Raw genomic sequence first — 17,326 nt, 5'->3', positions numbered from 1 at the left:
CCTGAAAATGAATTGACTCACCTTCGTCCTCGTCGTTGGCGGTGACGGTGATGAGGACGAAGCCGACCTCCTTGTCCTCCTCCACGCTCACCTCGTACACCGGCCGGGCGAACGCCGGCGCGTTGTCGTTGACGTCGGTGATGAAGATCCTGACGTAGGCCGTGTCTGAGTGGAGGACGGACGCTCGTGAAGAATCTGCAGAATCTTACACTTTCCAATACAAAATGTTTTTATCTTTTGTTTCTTTTGTTTCCTCTGATTCCAAATATGATCGTTTAGCCGTCAGATGGACTGAAACAAACATGAAGGATCATATTTATCATTTACTTTGACTGCGTGGACTCGTGAGGTGTGTGTGTGTGTGTGTGTGTTACCTGTGTTGGGTTGTCCCTGCTGGCCTGGTCTGGACGACTCGGAGCCGTCCTGCGACTGGACCTCGATCAGGTAGGAGGCTTTCTGCTCGCGGTCGAAGGAGGCTCGAGTGACGATGACTCCGCTGCGTGAGTCGATGCTGAAGAACTGAGAGTCCCCGCTCTCATCCTTCAGGATCACATAGTGGATCTGAAGCAGAAGGAGAAAGAAGCTAAAGCAGAAGAAGAAGAAGAGGAGGAGGAGGAAGGGGGAGTAATCACGTGTAGGCGCTCCTCACCATCCCGTGCCTATGATAGCGAGTATCTGTGGCCGACACCTGAGCCACCGACGTGCCGATCTCAGCTCCTTCGGGGACCGTGGCCTCGTAGGTGGACGACAGGAAGAAAGGAACATTGTCGTTCACGTCTGGTGAAAAGGAAAGAGAGAAAAGGAGGCGCAGCCGTGAAAACACAAAATGTTTTGTTGTTGCAGGATCTGGCAGCAGGACACATCCAGTCTGTCAAGTCCATGAAAGCTGATTAAACTGGATTAAAAAGTGACGGAGAGAGAAAGACGGAGAAGAAGAGAAAAGCAGGACGAACAGAAAGACAGGAGGCAGATAGAAGACGGAAGAAAGTTTGTGGTTTTTGCAACATTTACACGGTAAAGAGGATTAAAAAGTAAAGATCAGCTGCAGTGAAATAAAGAGCAGACAGACGGAGAGAGACAGGCTCTCACAGCAGACGTCCGTCACAAAGTGGAGTTGGACTGCGTCTCCCCTCGTTAATGAAAACTGAGTTATTAGTGAGGAATTATCCTCCAAACACCGTGAAGAGTCCACAAAGCAGCTTGTCAGCTCACTTTCAAGCTCCGCTAAGCCAATTACAGCGTCCGATGTGGGTTTGTTCAAAGCCAATCAAAGTCAGCGAGTGTTTTCTCCCCTCTCCGTCTCTCCGCCCGCCTACAGACGCTGATTGGGAAATGAGTCACTGTTAAAATGAGGCGGCGTGGAGCTCCACGCCACCAGTCGCTGCTGTTTTCTTTCTGTCTTTTCTGTCTCTCTCGCTGCCGGAGACGACCAGGGACACGACGCACACTTCATTATTCCTTCCCGTCATTCTCTTTGTCATTCTGCAGCAGCGTCGCTCGTTACAGAGTTTCAGTCGTTCCGCTGAACCGTGAAGAAGTCTACGGGTCTGGTTTCAAATTAGAGGAGCTATTAAAATATGAACAACTTCTGACAATATGAAGAGGAAAAGCAGATTGAAAGAGTCACTTCTATTAGTTTGGGATAGCCAAGAACAAAACCTCCATCCGTTGACAATAAAGGGCCACAAACACCAGCTGCCGAATGATCCCAGAGCCGTCTTTGGTGCGACTTTAGGTCTCAGTTTTTAATCTAAAATTTAATTTATAATCTGCACAGAGCTTTCATGTAGTTGAACTACAAGCTGTTGTTTCAGAAGAGTCAACGTTCAAGATGGCTGTTACATCTAAATGACATCCAGCAACAACACAAATACAATCAACTCTGTATTTATATGCTGGATTGGTGCGTCCAGTGTTTCCTACGAACCTTTGAAGTAACTGTCCTCACTCTCGGTCCTCACAAAGATAGGAGTAGAAGAGCACATACAAACACACACGCTCCCGCCTCACCTGTCACGTTGACGTAGACGGTGGTGAACGATGCGAGCGGCACGGCGGCGACGTTCTGGACTCGAACTCTGAGCGTGAAGAAGCGCGTCGTCTCGTAGTCGAGGTTCTCGGCCACCAGGATGGACGCCGAGCTGTCCGCCCGGTTCGGCTTGACGTAGAACCGCACCGGCATGTTGGTCTCCGGCACCTGACCCTCCTCCAGGTTGTAGGTCACCCGGGGGTCACCGAGAGGAGACGTGGCCTTGATGGTCTGAGGGGAGAGAGTAGAGGTCAGGTGAACATGAAGTCTGAAGCTCCTGATCCGAAGCTTCACGTCTCTTCGCCACCGGGAAGAAGGTCGAGTGAAAGCAAACCGACAGGAAATGACACGGGAGAAGTACTGATGTCACGCACACCTGGGGACGGCAGAGCGGGCCGGCCAATGAGAATTCACAGACAAAGACACTTATAACGACACACCTCGCGCTGCCTGTGTGGTCGAGGCCAGTTGGACTTCATTTGAACTCTCTGAATATGAAACAGTCAGGTTTCTTACAAAATAAAACAACACAAAAATCATGAATTCTCAAGTAATATAGAGCACGATTCCCACTGAAATACTGAGGGCCCGGGTCTTAATCTAACTCTTTGCAGATGATGGTGCCTTTTCTTACATAAATGTGATTTTACTCAACTTGTGAAAAACAAAAATCAGGTAGGCAGTAACGTCTTGTATTAGCTGGTCTGTAGGTGTGTAATCTGATATTTGCACATAATGGAGGTGACAGGATTCATTCATTCATTTTTTTTTACTTCAGGGCCAAACAGTGTGTGAATCCGGCCGAGGCGAGGCCGAGTCTCAAAACTAAAAACTCAGCAAAGCAGTAGGAGTGCTTACTACGAGTCGGTGGATTCTGGATTTCCATCTCTCAGATTGATAACATATCCAGTAACTGCAGCCAGTGAACGACTCAACTCCTCAAACCTCCGTCAAGTTCACATCTTTCATTCTACAAACCAGATTCAGGTTCCTGTCTGAAACAGTTACTCCCCCAGAAGAAGACCCCGTCCTGGTTCGCGATGACATCATGCTAGCTCACGGCTGTTCGCTCGTTCATCATCGTAACGGCTCCGACGGCTTCCACGTCTCCCAGATCCATAAACCGTAACACTCACCAAAGAAATGACAGGATAAGATACACAACGCTCCAGTCCTTCTATGGAGAGGAAGCAGAACACTCCAGGACTTTCTACCTAAAAAGGTTTCAGCTTCTAATTTGTTGATGTTGTTCTCTGTGTGAATCTGCTAGAAAATATGTGTGTGTGTGTGTGTGTGTGTTGTCCTGACCTGAGCATCCACCAGCAGCAGAGCTTTTAAGACTCGTGTTATTCTCTGGGCTGCAGTTTAAGCTGACCTTAGAGTGTGTGTGTGTGTGTGTGTGTGTGTGTGTGTGTGAGTGTGAGCTTTTCAAGCTCTTGTCCTTCCTGACCACACACTCCCAACCTCACCAGGGAAGGATTGTGTTTTCTACGGCTGAGTGATGCCACCTCACTTTACTGCAGAGAGAGGCTATGACCTGTACTGTTAGACACACACACACACACACACACACACACTTTCAGACACACACCTTTACATTAATGTGACTGCAGCCTCTGAACAAGCACGCAGTCACTTCATCGCGAGCCAACACCACTCAGACGCCCACCGGTTACACCAGCCGTACATGACTGACATGTCCTGCAGGCAGATCAGTGGGTGGGAAAAGGTCAAGACTTTACAAATGAAAGTGGGTCACCTTAATTCAGCGTCAGCCTGGCCTCCAAATCTAAACAGAAAATGGCCACTAAAAGTACAGGAAGTGCTAAATCATTTGACCATTTGACCAGAACAACCTTCCAATGATTGCACCTCATTCTATATCACACAGATCTGTGTGCGTCCAGTACAAAGATCGGTCCAGGACATGGACAAAGACTGGAGGCAATTAAAAGAGAAACCTTCCAACAACTCCAACCGTCGCCGTCGTTTCCACCCGAGGTAACATGTTTCTTCACAGCAACACGGAGAAACGCTGAGTGAGAAACGCTGTCTGCCACTTCAAACACTAAAACCCTCTCAGCGCTCTCTCTCTCTTAGTGACCAGAGCAGCTCGAACGCCCCTCGTTCTCATGTCTTCACTAGCCACTGAGCATGTTAGGAAGACGACACACACTCATGTAAACACACACAAACACAGAGGAACACAAAGACACACCAGCATCAAAGTCCAAAATACATCCATCCACTTTCTGCCGCTTGTCAACGTCCCTGGTACCCTATACTCCCGCAATACACCTGCAAGACTCCCGGTCATAAGCCTTCTCCAAGTCCACAAAACACATGAAGACTGGAGGACCATTGTTCCTCCTGGATCTGAGGTTCAGCAATTGTTTGGAGCCTCCTTGGAGCCTCCAGCACCCTGGTCCCCCTTTTTAGAAATGGGAACCACCACTCTGGTCTGTCCTAGACCTCCACGTGACACCGAACAGCCCAACAGTGTCCAGAACCTTCAGCATCTCAGGACAAATCTCCTCCACACCTGGTGCCTTGCTGCTGAGGAGCTTCTTAACTACCTCAGAGACCTCTGGGATAAGGATGAGGCTTCCCCCGGGTCTTCAAACTTTGCCTCCTCCACAGAGGACCTGTTGATTGGGTTCAGGAGTTCCTCAAAGTAGTGTTTTTCACCGCTCAACAATATCACCCAGCCGGGATCAGCAGTTCTCCTCCCTGATGGTTCGAGGTGAATTAAAACTCCTTCTTTATAACACTCCGAACTTCCCCAACACCTGAATTTTTGAGTCAGTGACCATGGAGCCCCAGCCTTTCTGGCCTCCCGGTACCTGTCTGCTGCTTCAGGAGACCCTTGGGCCAACCAAGTCCGAAAGGCCCCCTTCTTCATCTTGACGGCCTCCTTCACCACTGACGTCCACCAGCGGGCTCTCAGGTTGCCACCACGACAGGCACTGACGACCTTCTGACCACAACTCCGTCTCCACAAGGATTTGAACATGGGCAACTCAGCCAAAGTTTAAATAAAATGACAAAATATTTTTAAGGAATGTGCTTCTGTGACCTGAATTATTACAACCGTTTCAGATATGACATTTATTGGTTCTAAAATGTGTAATCGATATATGTTGATGTGTAATTCGTTAACATTCTAAGAGTAATGTTTATTTTGAATATCTAAAAACAGCCTCAGAAGTAGCCGTCCAGATCCAGATTCAGGTGAGGAGTCGTGTCAGGACACGTTGGTCCTCTTCAGGAAGCGGAGCGTGGATCTGCCTCACAGCAGGCTGAGGCAGCGGAGCGTATGGAATCAGCACTAATGAGAAATCATCTCATTAGACATCAGTGCAGCGTGCTGAAGCTAAGCTGATCAGTGTCTGCCATCTTCTCCCACACAGATTAACGCCTGTGGAGATATCGCAGCAGATCGCTCTCAGCTGGTGCGGCTGGTTCTGTGATTCAGCAGCTGGAATACAGATCATCCTGTCAGCTTCAGATTCTAACAGTTAGCAGTCAGTTGAGGGGGGGGGGGTCCATTAAGGTCACAAACAGGAGGGTTTGTAATTAAAACTGATGATTGTGGTACCCGGCTTCTTTAAATCTGACTATTTTCAACTTATCCGACGTCAACACATCTGATTAGTGCACTTTCACGGCGCTGCAACCGACCTGGGTTTGGATTTAGGACCGCGTGAGCATTTATAAGTAAGTCTTCAGTTGGTTTAGGTGTTAAATTGGAAATGGTTCTTTCGGGTGAGTAAGAACGTGGCACTCGCTCACTCTTACCAAACTGACTAAACTAAAAAGTTTTGTCACACAGTAGAAAAAAGCCCTCACTCCTAAATAATAAAACAAATACTGTTTTTCCTTGTGAGGCCTTTATAATGAATTTGGGCATTAAGTTTTCATGTTTCATGACATTGTTGGACTGCTTTGAATATTTGATGTTATTTTTAATATACTGTAATATTTTTAGGATTTCACTGGTAACACCCTGCTTTGAGTCTAATGTTTTCTTCTTGGTTACTGTGGGCACTAGTTACAGCGTGATACAACAACATGGGGGGTGTTGTGCTGGTGACAAAGTCAAAGTGTCACTGAGCAGGAAGCAAAACAAAATACTGCTAACGAAGCTGGTTCCAGGTGGATGATGCAACTCACTGTCGTAAGATCTACTTATTTTTATATTTGAAAAAATGAATTGCAAACATTTTAGGACTAAAAGCCAAAGGGGTTAAACTTTCTGTCTCACCAAACAATCAGAGACACCGACAGGAAGAGGAAGCAAACAGGAGGAAGTCAGCTGATGACGAGACTATAATAACATGAAACACATGCAGCTCCCACCTCTGCAGTGCCTCCCTCCCTCCCTCCGCCTCATTAACAGTGTAATTAACAAACCTTATTAACACGGCTAAATTTAAAACAACAGTTCCTCCTCAGTGCAATTAACACAGCGGAGGAGAGGAAGGAGGGAGGAGGAGGGAGGAGGGGGGAGGAGGGGGAGGAAGAGGAGAAATAGCAGCCTTTTGATTGATTTGTATGTGCTGTCAGTTTTGGGAAGTGTTACATGCTAACACTATTTTTTTTATTTGTCAAAGTCACTTTACTTGTCACGAGGATTACTACTTCTTACTAAATCGCTATTAAATTGAAGAGATGACATAAAGAAAGATGGACAGATGGAGGGAGCGAAACGGAAACATGCACAAAACTAACTTTCAAACGAAGATTTGGAAAGAAAAAAAATGAAACCTCAACAACGTCTGATACGTAAAACAGTTCGAGCAGAGTTAACGTGCCTTCAGAAGACAGCTGTGTGCTGTGATTGAGGGGTAATGCTGGCGTTATTTGATGTTTTTCTTACTGCCATCGAATCCACAAGGTGTTCCTGTCTGTGGCTCTCAGCTCCAAGCCCATTGGTTCCTACTGAAGACGTAAAAACACTTCACGAATATACTCAAACAGGTGGAAATGGTGCATTTTTTGGGGACTATTTTCAGCGGCGGATTAATCCACAAATAAATGTACAGTGTGTGTGTTCTGTCCATCTGAATCTGTTCACGATGACTCAAAGACAACATCTCTCTGTCTCTTCTCTTGTCTTCACCACTCTCTCTCTCTCTCTATCCGTCTTCTATTCCTTCTTCGCCTACAATTGACCCCCCCCTCTCCCTTCTCCCCCTGCCCCCCCCCCCCACCTCCCACCCCCGCCGTCCACCATCATACATTCTCTGTCTGGTTAAACACAATAATCCAGCGTCTGTTTTTCAGAGGTGATGAGAGTCCATTGTGACGCTCCGACAACAGGTGTAATTATCTCCCACACCTGTCAATCATCTCCGACAGATGAGGCTGTGGGTGGGACAACCTCCAATCATCATCACCACCACCATCATCATCCTCATCATCACCATCAGTCTTTTCAGTGATGACGTGCGGTCGAAAAGGAGGAGGAGGAAAGATTAAATACAGCACAGGTACACACTGAAACACACACAGGCTTACACAGGATTACACACACACACACACACACACACACACACACACACACACACACGCGCCCTACAACTGTTTGAAAACTGACTAACCTCCATGAAATCGAGCAGCTGGAGGGTAAAAACTCCTCCACCTTCTAAACCAGCGGCTTAGGAAAAGAGAGCAAATTAGGATGGAGGGATCAAAAGAGGAAAAAATCACCGGAGGTATACAGGCGTGTGTGTGTGTGTGTGTGTGTGTGTGTGTGTGTGTGTGTGTGTGTGTGTTGTTGCTGTGAGTCAGGTGAGACAGACTCGGGGCGGGTTTGTTGTTTGCTCGGCAGAAAATGTTTGGAAGCGCTCGGCTAAACGTGCTGACACAGAGAGATGGAGGAAAGGATGGATGGAGGGAGGAGAGAGGGATGAGGGAGAATAAAGAGCCTCCTCGGGGGGGTGCACACGGAGGAGGATGTAAACCAAACACAACTCTTTCACTCCTGCAGGAGGACGACGGGGTTTTAATATTCCTCTCTTTTTCTTTGCGTCTTCTTCCCCTCTCGTCCAGATCTGAGAGCTGGTTTACGAGGATCAGAGGAGCAGCACGAGCTCCGGCTTCATGGGAGGCCCCCCCACAGCGTCTCAGACCTGCAGTGCGCGAGGAGGTCACAGCTTTACTGTAAACAAAGCGTGTCACCGCCGGGGCGGGGCACCCACCGCATAACACTCACCACTATCTTGGCGTCTCGTGCGGTGTTTTCCGGCACGGTGACCCAGTACTCGGACTGCTCCCAGTGCGGCGGCTGGTTGTGGACGTTGGTAATGATGACGGTCAGCTCCACAGAGCTGCTGCGCTTCCCTCCGTCTGACGCCACGATCTGCTGGTTGATCCTGGACGTCTGCGGGGAACCACAAACGTCAGATCTTAGCTGCTTCTTTCATTAGTTCAGGTCCTGGTTCAGGTTTAAAGGCCACGACTTGTGATTCAGGAGAGAATATTTGTTCTGCCACCTTTCATGACGTTTATAAAACTGCAGGAACAAATTAAATTCTTAAAGTTTGCGATCAAAATCAGATTTTAATGATCCTGCAGTTGTCTGACAGCTGTGAAAGGCCACTTAACACTTGTAAAATAAATAAATAAATAGCAAAGCAGAGAAAAAGAAAATGTTACTCTGTTGATCTTTTGGTTTGTTCATAAAAAGGGAATAAAAAAGAGGGAGGGGGTAAATCTGCCTTTGCTAAATTATTGACTGAAGTGTCGTTTAAAAGATCAGTGAGAGGCAGAGAAGAAGAACAGAGAGGAGATGACAGTCAAATAAGAAGAAGAAGAACAGTCGGCATCATTCATAAGAGACGTTTGTTTAACAGCTGACTTCAAGTCAGATTCACTCCACTGTGGATTGTACAAAGAAGGAGACACACACACACACAATCATGACAACCATTAAACATTTAAGATAAAAGTCTGTTTGAAGCAACTTATCAGAACAGCTGCTGCAGCTGGAAACGCAGCCTCCACCCTGCGACCCTGCGACCCCGACTGTCGTCATCTGTGCATGCATCTGCATCTTACATATGAACAATGACTTCACATTTAACATCATGTTGTGCTCCTGCAGTACCGTGCTCTACTGCAAACGCATGTACTAGTTCAGTACACATGATCCAACTTATTGTATGTGTGGAGAAGGTGTTTTTATGTTTTTACACCACCCATGTAATCCCAGTAAAACAAATAAATTAATTAACAAAGCAACTTAGTTCAGATTTTGTTAACTATTTCTATGTTTCTAAACCTGAGTCAGCTGAATCAGGCGCAGACTGGATGGTAACAAAGACGTAGAGAGGATGATGTGGAAGTGAATGAACAGTAGTGAAGGCACAGCCGGAACTCAGCTGTTCATTAAATATGTTGCTTTGCATTACAAATGATGTCTTTGACACGATGAACTAAATGTAAAGCAGCACATACAGCGCGTTCTTCAGTCCATCTTCAGCTTCATCGACGCTTCAGCTGGGAGGAGCTCCACATTAATGTTTCATGGACACCTGAAGAGCCACAACCGACGTCTCCATCCACTTGTTGAAATGAATCCTCCCTGTGTGTATATTGTACAGGTGTCTATACAGGTACGCTGTGACATGGCCGCTCCAGAGGAAAGCCTCCGCTCTTTCAAACAGTAACAGAAGAGTGGATGTTATATCTGAATTTGTCTTCCCGTCCTGAGACCTGCAGATCCGTCTCCTCTCCTCCGTCGTTCCGTCTCTCAGTTTTGATTACTACTTAAACACACAGACAGCTGCAAGCGTACAAACAACCTACAGACACACACACACACACACACACACACTGGCATGTTCCCTCGGTGGACGCATACCAAACATGCTAGCTGTGATTAAACAGCACAGCTCTCTGCCTCCATGTATATTTATATACAGAGACTTTTATCAGGGGAACAGCAGAGGAACTGATACAGGCATGAATATATTACATTTGTGATTGTGTGTTTGCGCGTACTTCTATCTTTGTGAGGACCACATTTGAGTTTAAGAATGGAAAAAACTTCTTTAAAGTTCTGTTTGAGGCGTTAAGACTGTCAGACATTAAAGTTGAGGTTAAGTTTAGGGGTTATCATGTCAACCGGGGTCCTCACGAGTATAGGATTTAATGTTGGGTGTACCTGTGAGATGGGGTGGTTGACGTAAATCCACCCAGTGCTGGGGTTGATGTGCAGGTAAGCTGGCTTCTGATTGGACAGGGAGTAGGTGATGGCCGCGTTACTCCCCTGGTCGTCATCGTGCGCTGCAGCTCGCAGGAAACTAGTTCCTACCGGAGTGTCCTCCCGCAGGAAGTCTGAGAGGAGGAGAGATGAACTGTCAGGCAGGGGAAATACTACCAGTACTACTAGTACTACTAGTACTGCTGCTACAGGCACTACTGGTACTTCTGCAACAGGTTGTTACTACAGGTATTGGTACTATCATTACTGGTACTACTACTACTGCTACTGCTACTTGCACTGCTACTACTGACACTGCCACTACTGTTACTACTACTACAAATACAGTTACTACTACTACTGGTGCTGTGCTAATGTCACTGCTGTTACTGCGACTTGAAAGGTGGCTATTTCTTCTACTGGTACTAGTATCACTGGTACTGTGTACAATTGTACAACCCCCCCCCCCACTCCCACTACTACTGTTAGCACTGTTATTTGCTAGTTTAGTTTTAAAATGACTACAAATGACTTGTTATAATGGTGAACTTTAAACCAACGTAGTGCCAAACTGTCACATGACGCGTCTCCATCAGATGTCCATGGTGTCCACATGCACCATGTAGAACTAAATCACATTGTGACTGCAGCTTGTGTCTAAAGCATTCACTCTGCATTTCAAGAAATGAGACTGAGCACAAAGAAAACTCATGTTCTGTGATGGTAAGCAGATATTATAATAATGGGAACACAGCGTTGTGGCGTGTCAGCAGTGTGTCACCTCATTTTGTCATTTCTGGGTCTCACTGTGCAAAGTCAACAGATGCATTTCTAAATTTATGAATATAACCTCTAATCCTGCTGACTGTGATGAGTGTCAGCGCTGATCAGACAACAAAAACAAGGAGCGGAGGGGAGGTCGGCCGCACATTTCCCTCTGTAATACTGCATTTCAAGCATTATGTCAATAATAATGTCCTTTTGACATTTGTGGGTCTCACGGGATACATTTCAACTGAACGATCACGTCAGATCCTGCTGAGTCGAATGTGTGTCACAGAGAAACAACAACAGAGAAGAGCAAACAGAGGACCTGCCTGCCCCCCACGGTGTACGTCTACACACAAGACAGTTTGGAAGTCGGGTAAAGCTGTACTTTCTTTCTTTTGTTGCAGTAATTATGTGAAGTATTCATATGTATTTCTTTTGTTAATTGTCTGTCTTGCTAATGAGGTTTGGTTAACCAAACAACCATGAGAAATTAATTTCAGACAATTCTTATAAATTAAAAAAGCAACTACGGACAATTTAAATATAATAATGTTTGCGGTGCTAAACAACAGAAGTAAAGTTAAGTTAACATTAAACCAGTTTCAGTGTTCATCATGTTCATTTCAGTGTGGGGCCTTTTGTCATAGAGCCTCACTGATGAGAGAAGCCGACAGCTAAACAGACTGACTTCTTCTCAGAATGACACTTAAACAAATGTGATCTGAATCCAGGAAGCAGACTTTTATTTAGAATTATATATAATAACAAATTGTAAACCCTGGCAACATGCTGAGAGCTCAGGAAAGTCAGATATAATCCGATTGCTGGGAATGTGCCGATGAAGCACCAAACTTTATCACAATAACAACAATCTTGTGGGTGAAAACAACCTTTTATTTAGGTGATTTACACCTTAAGGACACCACTCACTGTATGAACAGGTCAAAACAGCTTTCCTTTTGTCTTTGTACTGGATTCCCACGCACAAATCAAACAGTGATGCCCCCAAAAAGCAGAAATATGATCACATTCGCTCACTAGATCACCGTCTCCCGGCGACTGCGCCTCCGTCATCAACTGAGACCGGCAAAAATAAAAACGCATTTTTATTTCTCTCCTTTAATTTCATCCTGACACTGATTTTGTTGTTTTTTTCCAATTTGAAAATGAGAAGCAAAGACCAATAACAACCCGGTCTGTGGTGCGTTCAGGTGTAAGGAGGCTTCATGAGTGTTGCTCTCTGCTCTCACGACAATGACTGCTGCTGCACGCTGACATTAACGCCAAAATGATCCTTTAAACGTAGATTCAACTCAACGCTTCTTCTGTGGAGAAACAAATCCAAAATATTGATTCTAACGTCTGTCGGTAAGATGAACACACACACACACACACACACACCCCAGTGGTAAATGAATGCATGTCCCAGAAACATTTCAATCTGCCTGTTAAATAGTTAATGAGCCACTCTGTGCGTTTCCTAATCTGACGAGCAGAACTTCTGACACCGCGCTTATCAAAACACATATTTGCACACATAGTAAACAAACACAGACCCGCGGGAGCTGGCGGGGAATATTTCACCGATCTTAAGAGCTTTCCAGGATTACAAGGATGCAGATTGATAGATGATGACAAACAGACGGTTTCCACATTTCACCTCGTTCCTGCAGACTCTGGTTTACCTTGAAACACTCACACACACACACACACACACACACACACACACACACACACAGTACCGTGTGAGCTCACAGATGTTAGCGTCAGTCCAGAGGTAAAGAAACCTTTAACCCAGAGTGTGTCTGTGTCCCCGTCCCTGTTTCACACCTTCAGATACGCAACATGGAAACAAATCTAACTGACGACGAGCCGAGCTGAGCAGCGGAGGCAGAAAACTGCTCTGAAGCGCAGTACTACAGTAGAAGTAGCACTACTGCATCAGCAGTAGTGGCACCAGAAGCAACAGTGAGAAACGTAGCAGGAGGAACAGTTGTAGTAGAAGAATTAGCAGTAACAGTAAGAGAAGAAGCAGTACTGTTAGCAGTGATAGCAGTAGAAGTACGACTGATGATATGAACGGTAGTAGTAGTAGCAGTAGCAGTAATAGTAGCGGCAGTATTAATAGTATTAATAGCAGTAGCAGTGATTCTAACTCGCAGTTGTAGTAGCAATAACAGTAGTAGTAGTAGAAGTAGCAGTAGCAGCTGTATCAGTACTAACAGTACAAGGACCAACAGTAGCACTTGCAGTAGCGGTACAAGCAGCAGCCTCTCCTCTTTAGACGGACACCCATTGTGGTAGTTCTAACAGTAACAGTAACAGTAATAGTATCACTTTTAGTAATAGTATACACACAGTACCCTTCTCAAACTGGCAAGCTGGTAGTAGTATAGAAGCAGTATTTCTAGCAGTAGTCGTAGTAACCGTAGCTTTAATCATAGCAGCAGAAGTAAGTGATAGTAGAGGTAATGTTAGCAGTACCACACACTCACACGAGTAGTCGCAGTAATCTTAGCAGTACTAAGCAGTAAATCACACTGGTGGTTGCAGTACTCAGCAGTACTCAGCAGTACTCAGCAGTAACTCACACTGGTGGTTGCAGTACTCAGCAGTACTCAGCAGTACTCACACTGGTGGTCGCAGTACTCAGCAGTACTCAGCAGTACTCACACTGGTGGTTGCAGTACTCAGCAGTACTCACACTGGTGGTTGCAGTACTCAGCAGTACTCAGCAGTAACTCACACTGGTGGTCGCAGTACTCAGCAGTACTCAGCAGTACTCACACTGGTGGTTGCAGTACTCAGCAGTACTCACACTGGTGGTTGCAGTACTCAGCAGTACTCAGCAGTACTCACACTGGTGGTTGCAGTACTCAGCAGTACTCAGCAGTACTCACACTGGTGGTTGCAGTACTCAGCAGTACTCAGCAGTACTCACACTGGTAGCGGCTGTTTTCAAACTTGGGGTCGTTGTCGTTCTGGTCTGCGATGACGACGCTGATCTGACAGATCCCGATCAGCGGCTCCTCGGCCTGATCTGTGGCCGTCACGGACAGCGTGAACTCCCTCTGGCGCTCCCGGTCGAAACTCACCGTCGTGGCGATCGCACCTGACGAGAGCGGGGACCACGTTACCACGGCAACAGTGTTTGACTTTCGACTATTGCGCTCGCAGACAGCGAGTAGTGCCGCGGATCTTACCGGTGTCGGGATCGATGTCAAACCCGGACGACACGCCGTCTCTGTGCATGATTCCGTATTTGACCTCTCCGTTGACCCCCATGTCGGCGTCGTGCGCCTGGACGCGCAGGACAAACGTCCCTGGCGGCTGGTTCTCCAGGACCACCGCGCTCAGACTGTAGTTCTGACACTGAGAGCACAAACGGAACATGGGAACATCGGAACATCAGAACATCAGAACATCAGAGCAGCACGTTGGCTTCACTCTCTCAACACAGTTCAGCCTTTTGGCCTAAATGAAGAACTGAATTTGTCACGTTTCCTCTGACTTGTTGCACTTGATGGATGCAGTACTTGTACTTTTTGTACTTTAAGATATATCTGTGTTCTTCTGTTTCTGAGGTGATTGTGGCACCTGGACACTGGACCGTTATCCAACAGATTGGAAATCCTGTCCAACCAATTATCCAATGATATTTGTTCCCCTGTTCTAGGTCGACTACATAGAAATATATATAGAGAAACAATAAATCAGTCCTTTGATCCAGGCTGAACCAAACTGGACTAGAAGAAGACATCCTGTCCCAAAAAGTGACCCCCCAGTTGCAGACATGACAGCTTTAGTCACCTCCTGGAAGACCGGTTTGTTGTTGTTGATGTCGTTGATTCCCACGATGACCTGAGCAGAGCTGCTGAGCGGGTACGGTCCACCGGACGCGTTGTCGTCCGTGGCGGTGATGTTGAGAACATACTGGGGTCCCCTGAGCCTGGGGGGCGGGCTCCTCCGCAGCTTGATGATGCCTACACACACAGGGGGGGTTCAGACCATGTTAGACGATCTGACAAGGACTTGGTGCCTCCACTAGAATCCTCTCACTTTGCTTGTTCTGCTGTTCAGCACACCACTAAATACAACAGGGTTCAACAGAAGTCTGCTACAGGTTGTTGGTAAAGTTTATGTTTTCTACTTTCTGCAGATTTTCTCTGAAATACAAACATATTTTTAGAAGAACAAATGTTCACGGGCACAAAAGAGTTGTTGTGTTTGCTGCGGCCAGAGGACACAGTTTAAAGGAAACAGGACAACTCGTGTTTCAGCTAATAGAAAACAAAGAGAAGGCAGGAAAGAAAACACCTCAGAGCTGCTGAGTCCCTCAAAGTCATGAAAACAAACTACAGAATGTTTCTGCTCCATTTTCTCACCTGGATGTTGATGTTATTTTACGTAAAAGACACATTGAATCAGACATAAACATTTTGACGGATATTCAAAGTGTTTTTTAAAGTTTGACCTTTTAAACTTGTGTCTCACATAAACATGAAATCCAAATGGGATTCAACACACTTCCATTTACACTCAGTCACACATCTGCGTCTCCATTAACTACATGCAGATCAGGATCGGCAATACTCCACTTTGTCTAGAAAAACATCACGGTTTCGTTACGCCTCCTGAGGTGGTTTGAGCAATTAGATATCAATTAGTCTCTAATGCTTCTTAGTTGCATTGAAACTTTTTGTTTGTTTGTTCTTTTTTTATATGGGACTGCAATCAAACCCATCCAGGACACATGAAGTTAAAATAGACACATACAGAAGTCTAAACTTGGGGTTTGGACCAACCCACATAATCTGTATATCCACGAGACGATGTTTGATTTCCTTATCTGTTCAAGTATCGCTTCTGTTCTGGGTTAAAAGATCAATAAATGAATTATTGTTAAGGGTCAGGTTTTGTCCAACAGTCAAAATATATGTGAGGAGCTGGAACCAGAACTTTTTCCAGCCATTGTTGATTAAAAATGTACTCAAACAATTAGTCAGTCATGAAAATAATTTCCCATGGATTGACTGATTGACGACGCGTGTCGGCTCTACATGTGACGTCAGTAAACAACGTGCTGGGACATAAAACACACTGCGGATGTTCACAGCGGCGCAAATATCAGCCTGCAAAACAGCCACATTATTCCAACTCCGGCCTAAAACAAATGTCACATCTTTCTGCGCTAACAATCACTTTCACATTAACATAACAGAGCGGCGGAGCAAACAAACAAACAAACAAATAAGCAGCTTTGGTAGCAACATGAATAGAGACACGGAGGCTGGGAGGGAGCGAACACATCTACATGAAAATACTTCACAACGCTTTGAAGTGACAAAGCAGAACAGCAGAGCAAGCCAAAGGCCATCTGCTGCGCGTGTGTGAGAGTGTGTGTGTGTGTGTGTGTGAGTGTGTGTGTGTGTGTGTGTGTGTTTGTGTGTGTGTGAGAAAGAGACTTAATATATCATTTATGTGCAAATGTTCATGTTTATATCTGTTTGTACATGGACGTGTGTGTGTGTGTGTGTGTGTGGCAGAGCAATAGAGCAGTGCATGCTGGGTGATAAGGTGACAGGGAGGCTTAGAGACACACACACACACACACACACACACACACACATGCAGAGATAAACATGCAAAACATGACTGCACATCACACCGCTGCACATGAAGTTTATCTTCAATAAGTCTCTCTCTGACACACACACCTACACACACACACACGTACACACACCTACACACACACACACACACACACACACACCTACACACACACACACAGCCATGTTTAAATGATTCAACCAGAAACACTGAGGAGATGTGAACGGTTTGTGTGTGTGAGCTGTGGTGATTATAAATGTGTGTATTTAGTTTTCTTTTTATTTATGCACATGTGTGTGTGTGTGTGTGTGTGTGTGTGTGTGTGTGTGTGTGTGTGTGTTCCAGGGGGTTCACTGGCCTTGTTAAAGCTACCAAGCTTTATCCTCAAATACTCGTTACCACAGCAACAACCACTGTACTGTGTGTGTTTGTGTGCTGCGTGTTGTGAGTGTAAGTGATCTGAATGCAGCTGTAAGTGTGTGTGTGTGTGTGTGTGTTTATGCTGCCTAACAAACAACATGTGCATAATAATTCATGTGTTTTGGTCTTGTTAGAGGCGATGATGGTGACGTCCGTCCGTCCACAGTGAGCTGCTGCTCAGATTCCTGTGAAACCATCCCTCAGTCGTTCCCTTCAGGTTTCTCCATACTTTCATGAAGAACATTGAAAGAGCTCAGAGATCAGCACAAATACAAACTTCACGCTCA

General features: G+C 45.8%; 1 protein-coding gene across 1 annotated transcript in view; it reads right to left on the bottom strand.

Annotated features, from left to right (window-relative positions):
- Positions 1-17,326, bottom strand: part of LOC139290325 (neural-cadherin) — a 103,540-nt gene that overhangs the window by 31,970 nt on the left and 54,244 nt on the right. Inside the window, exons 8-16 of the mRNA XM_070912066.1 lie at positions 14,820-14,992; positions 14,213-14,381; positions 13,951-14,121; positions 10,200-10,372; positions 8,247-8,414; positions 2,011-2,260; positions 650-777; positions 375-561; positions 22-165 (exon numbers count right to left, since the gene is read on the bottom strand). Of these exons, the coding sequence (XP_070768167.1) occupies positions 22-165; positions 375-561; positions 650-777; positions 2,011-2,260; positions 8,247-8,414; positions 10,200-10,372; positions 13,951-14,121; positions 14,213-14,381; positions 14,820-14,992 (1,563 nt within the window). The remainder of the gene's footprint in view (positions 1-21; positions 166-374; positions 562-649; positions 778-2,010; positions 2,261-8,246; positions 8,415-10,199; positions 10,373-13,950; positions 14,122-14,212; positions 14,382-14,819; positions 14,993-17,326) is intronic.

Source organism: Enoplosus armatus, chromosome 9 (genome assembly GCF_043641665.1).
Source record: "Enoplosus armatus isolate fEnoArm2 chromosome 9, fEnoArm2.hap1, whole genome shotgun sequence".
In the NCBI taxonomy this organism is placed as follows: Eukaryota; Metazoa; Chordata; class Actinopteri; order Centrarchiformes; family Enoplosidae; genus Enoplosus; species Enoplosus armatus.
This window is presented reverse-complemented; position numbering and strand designations above follow the sequence as displayed.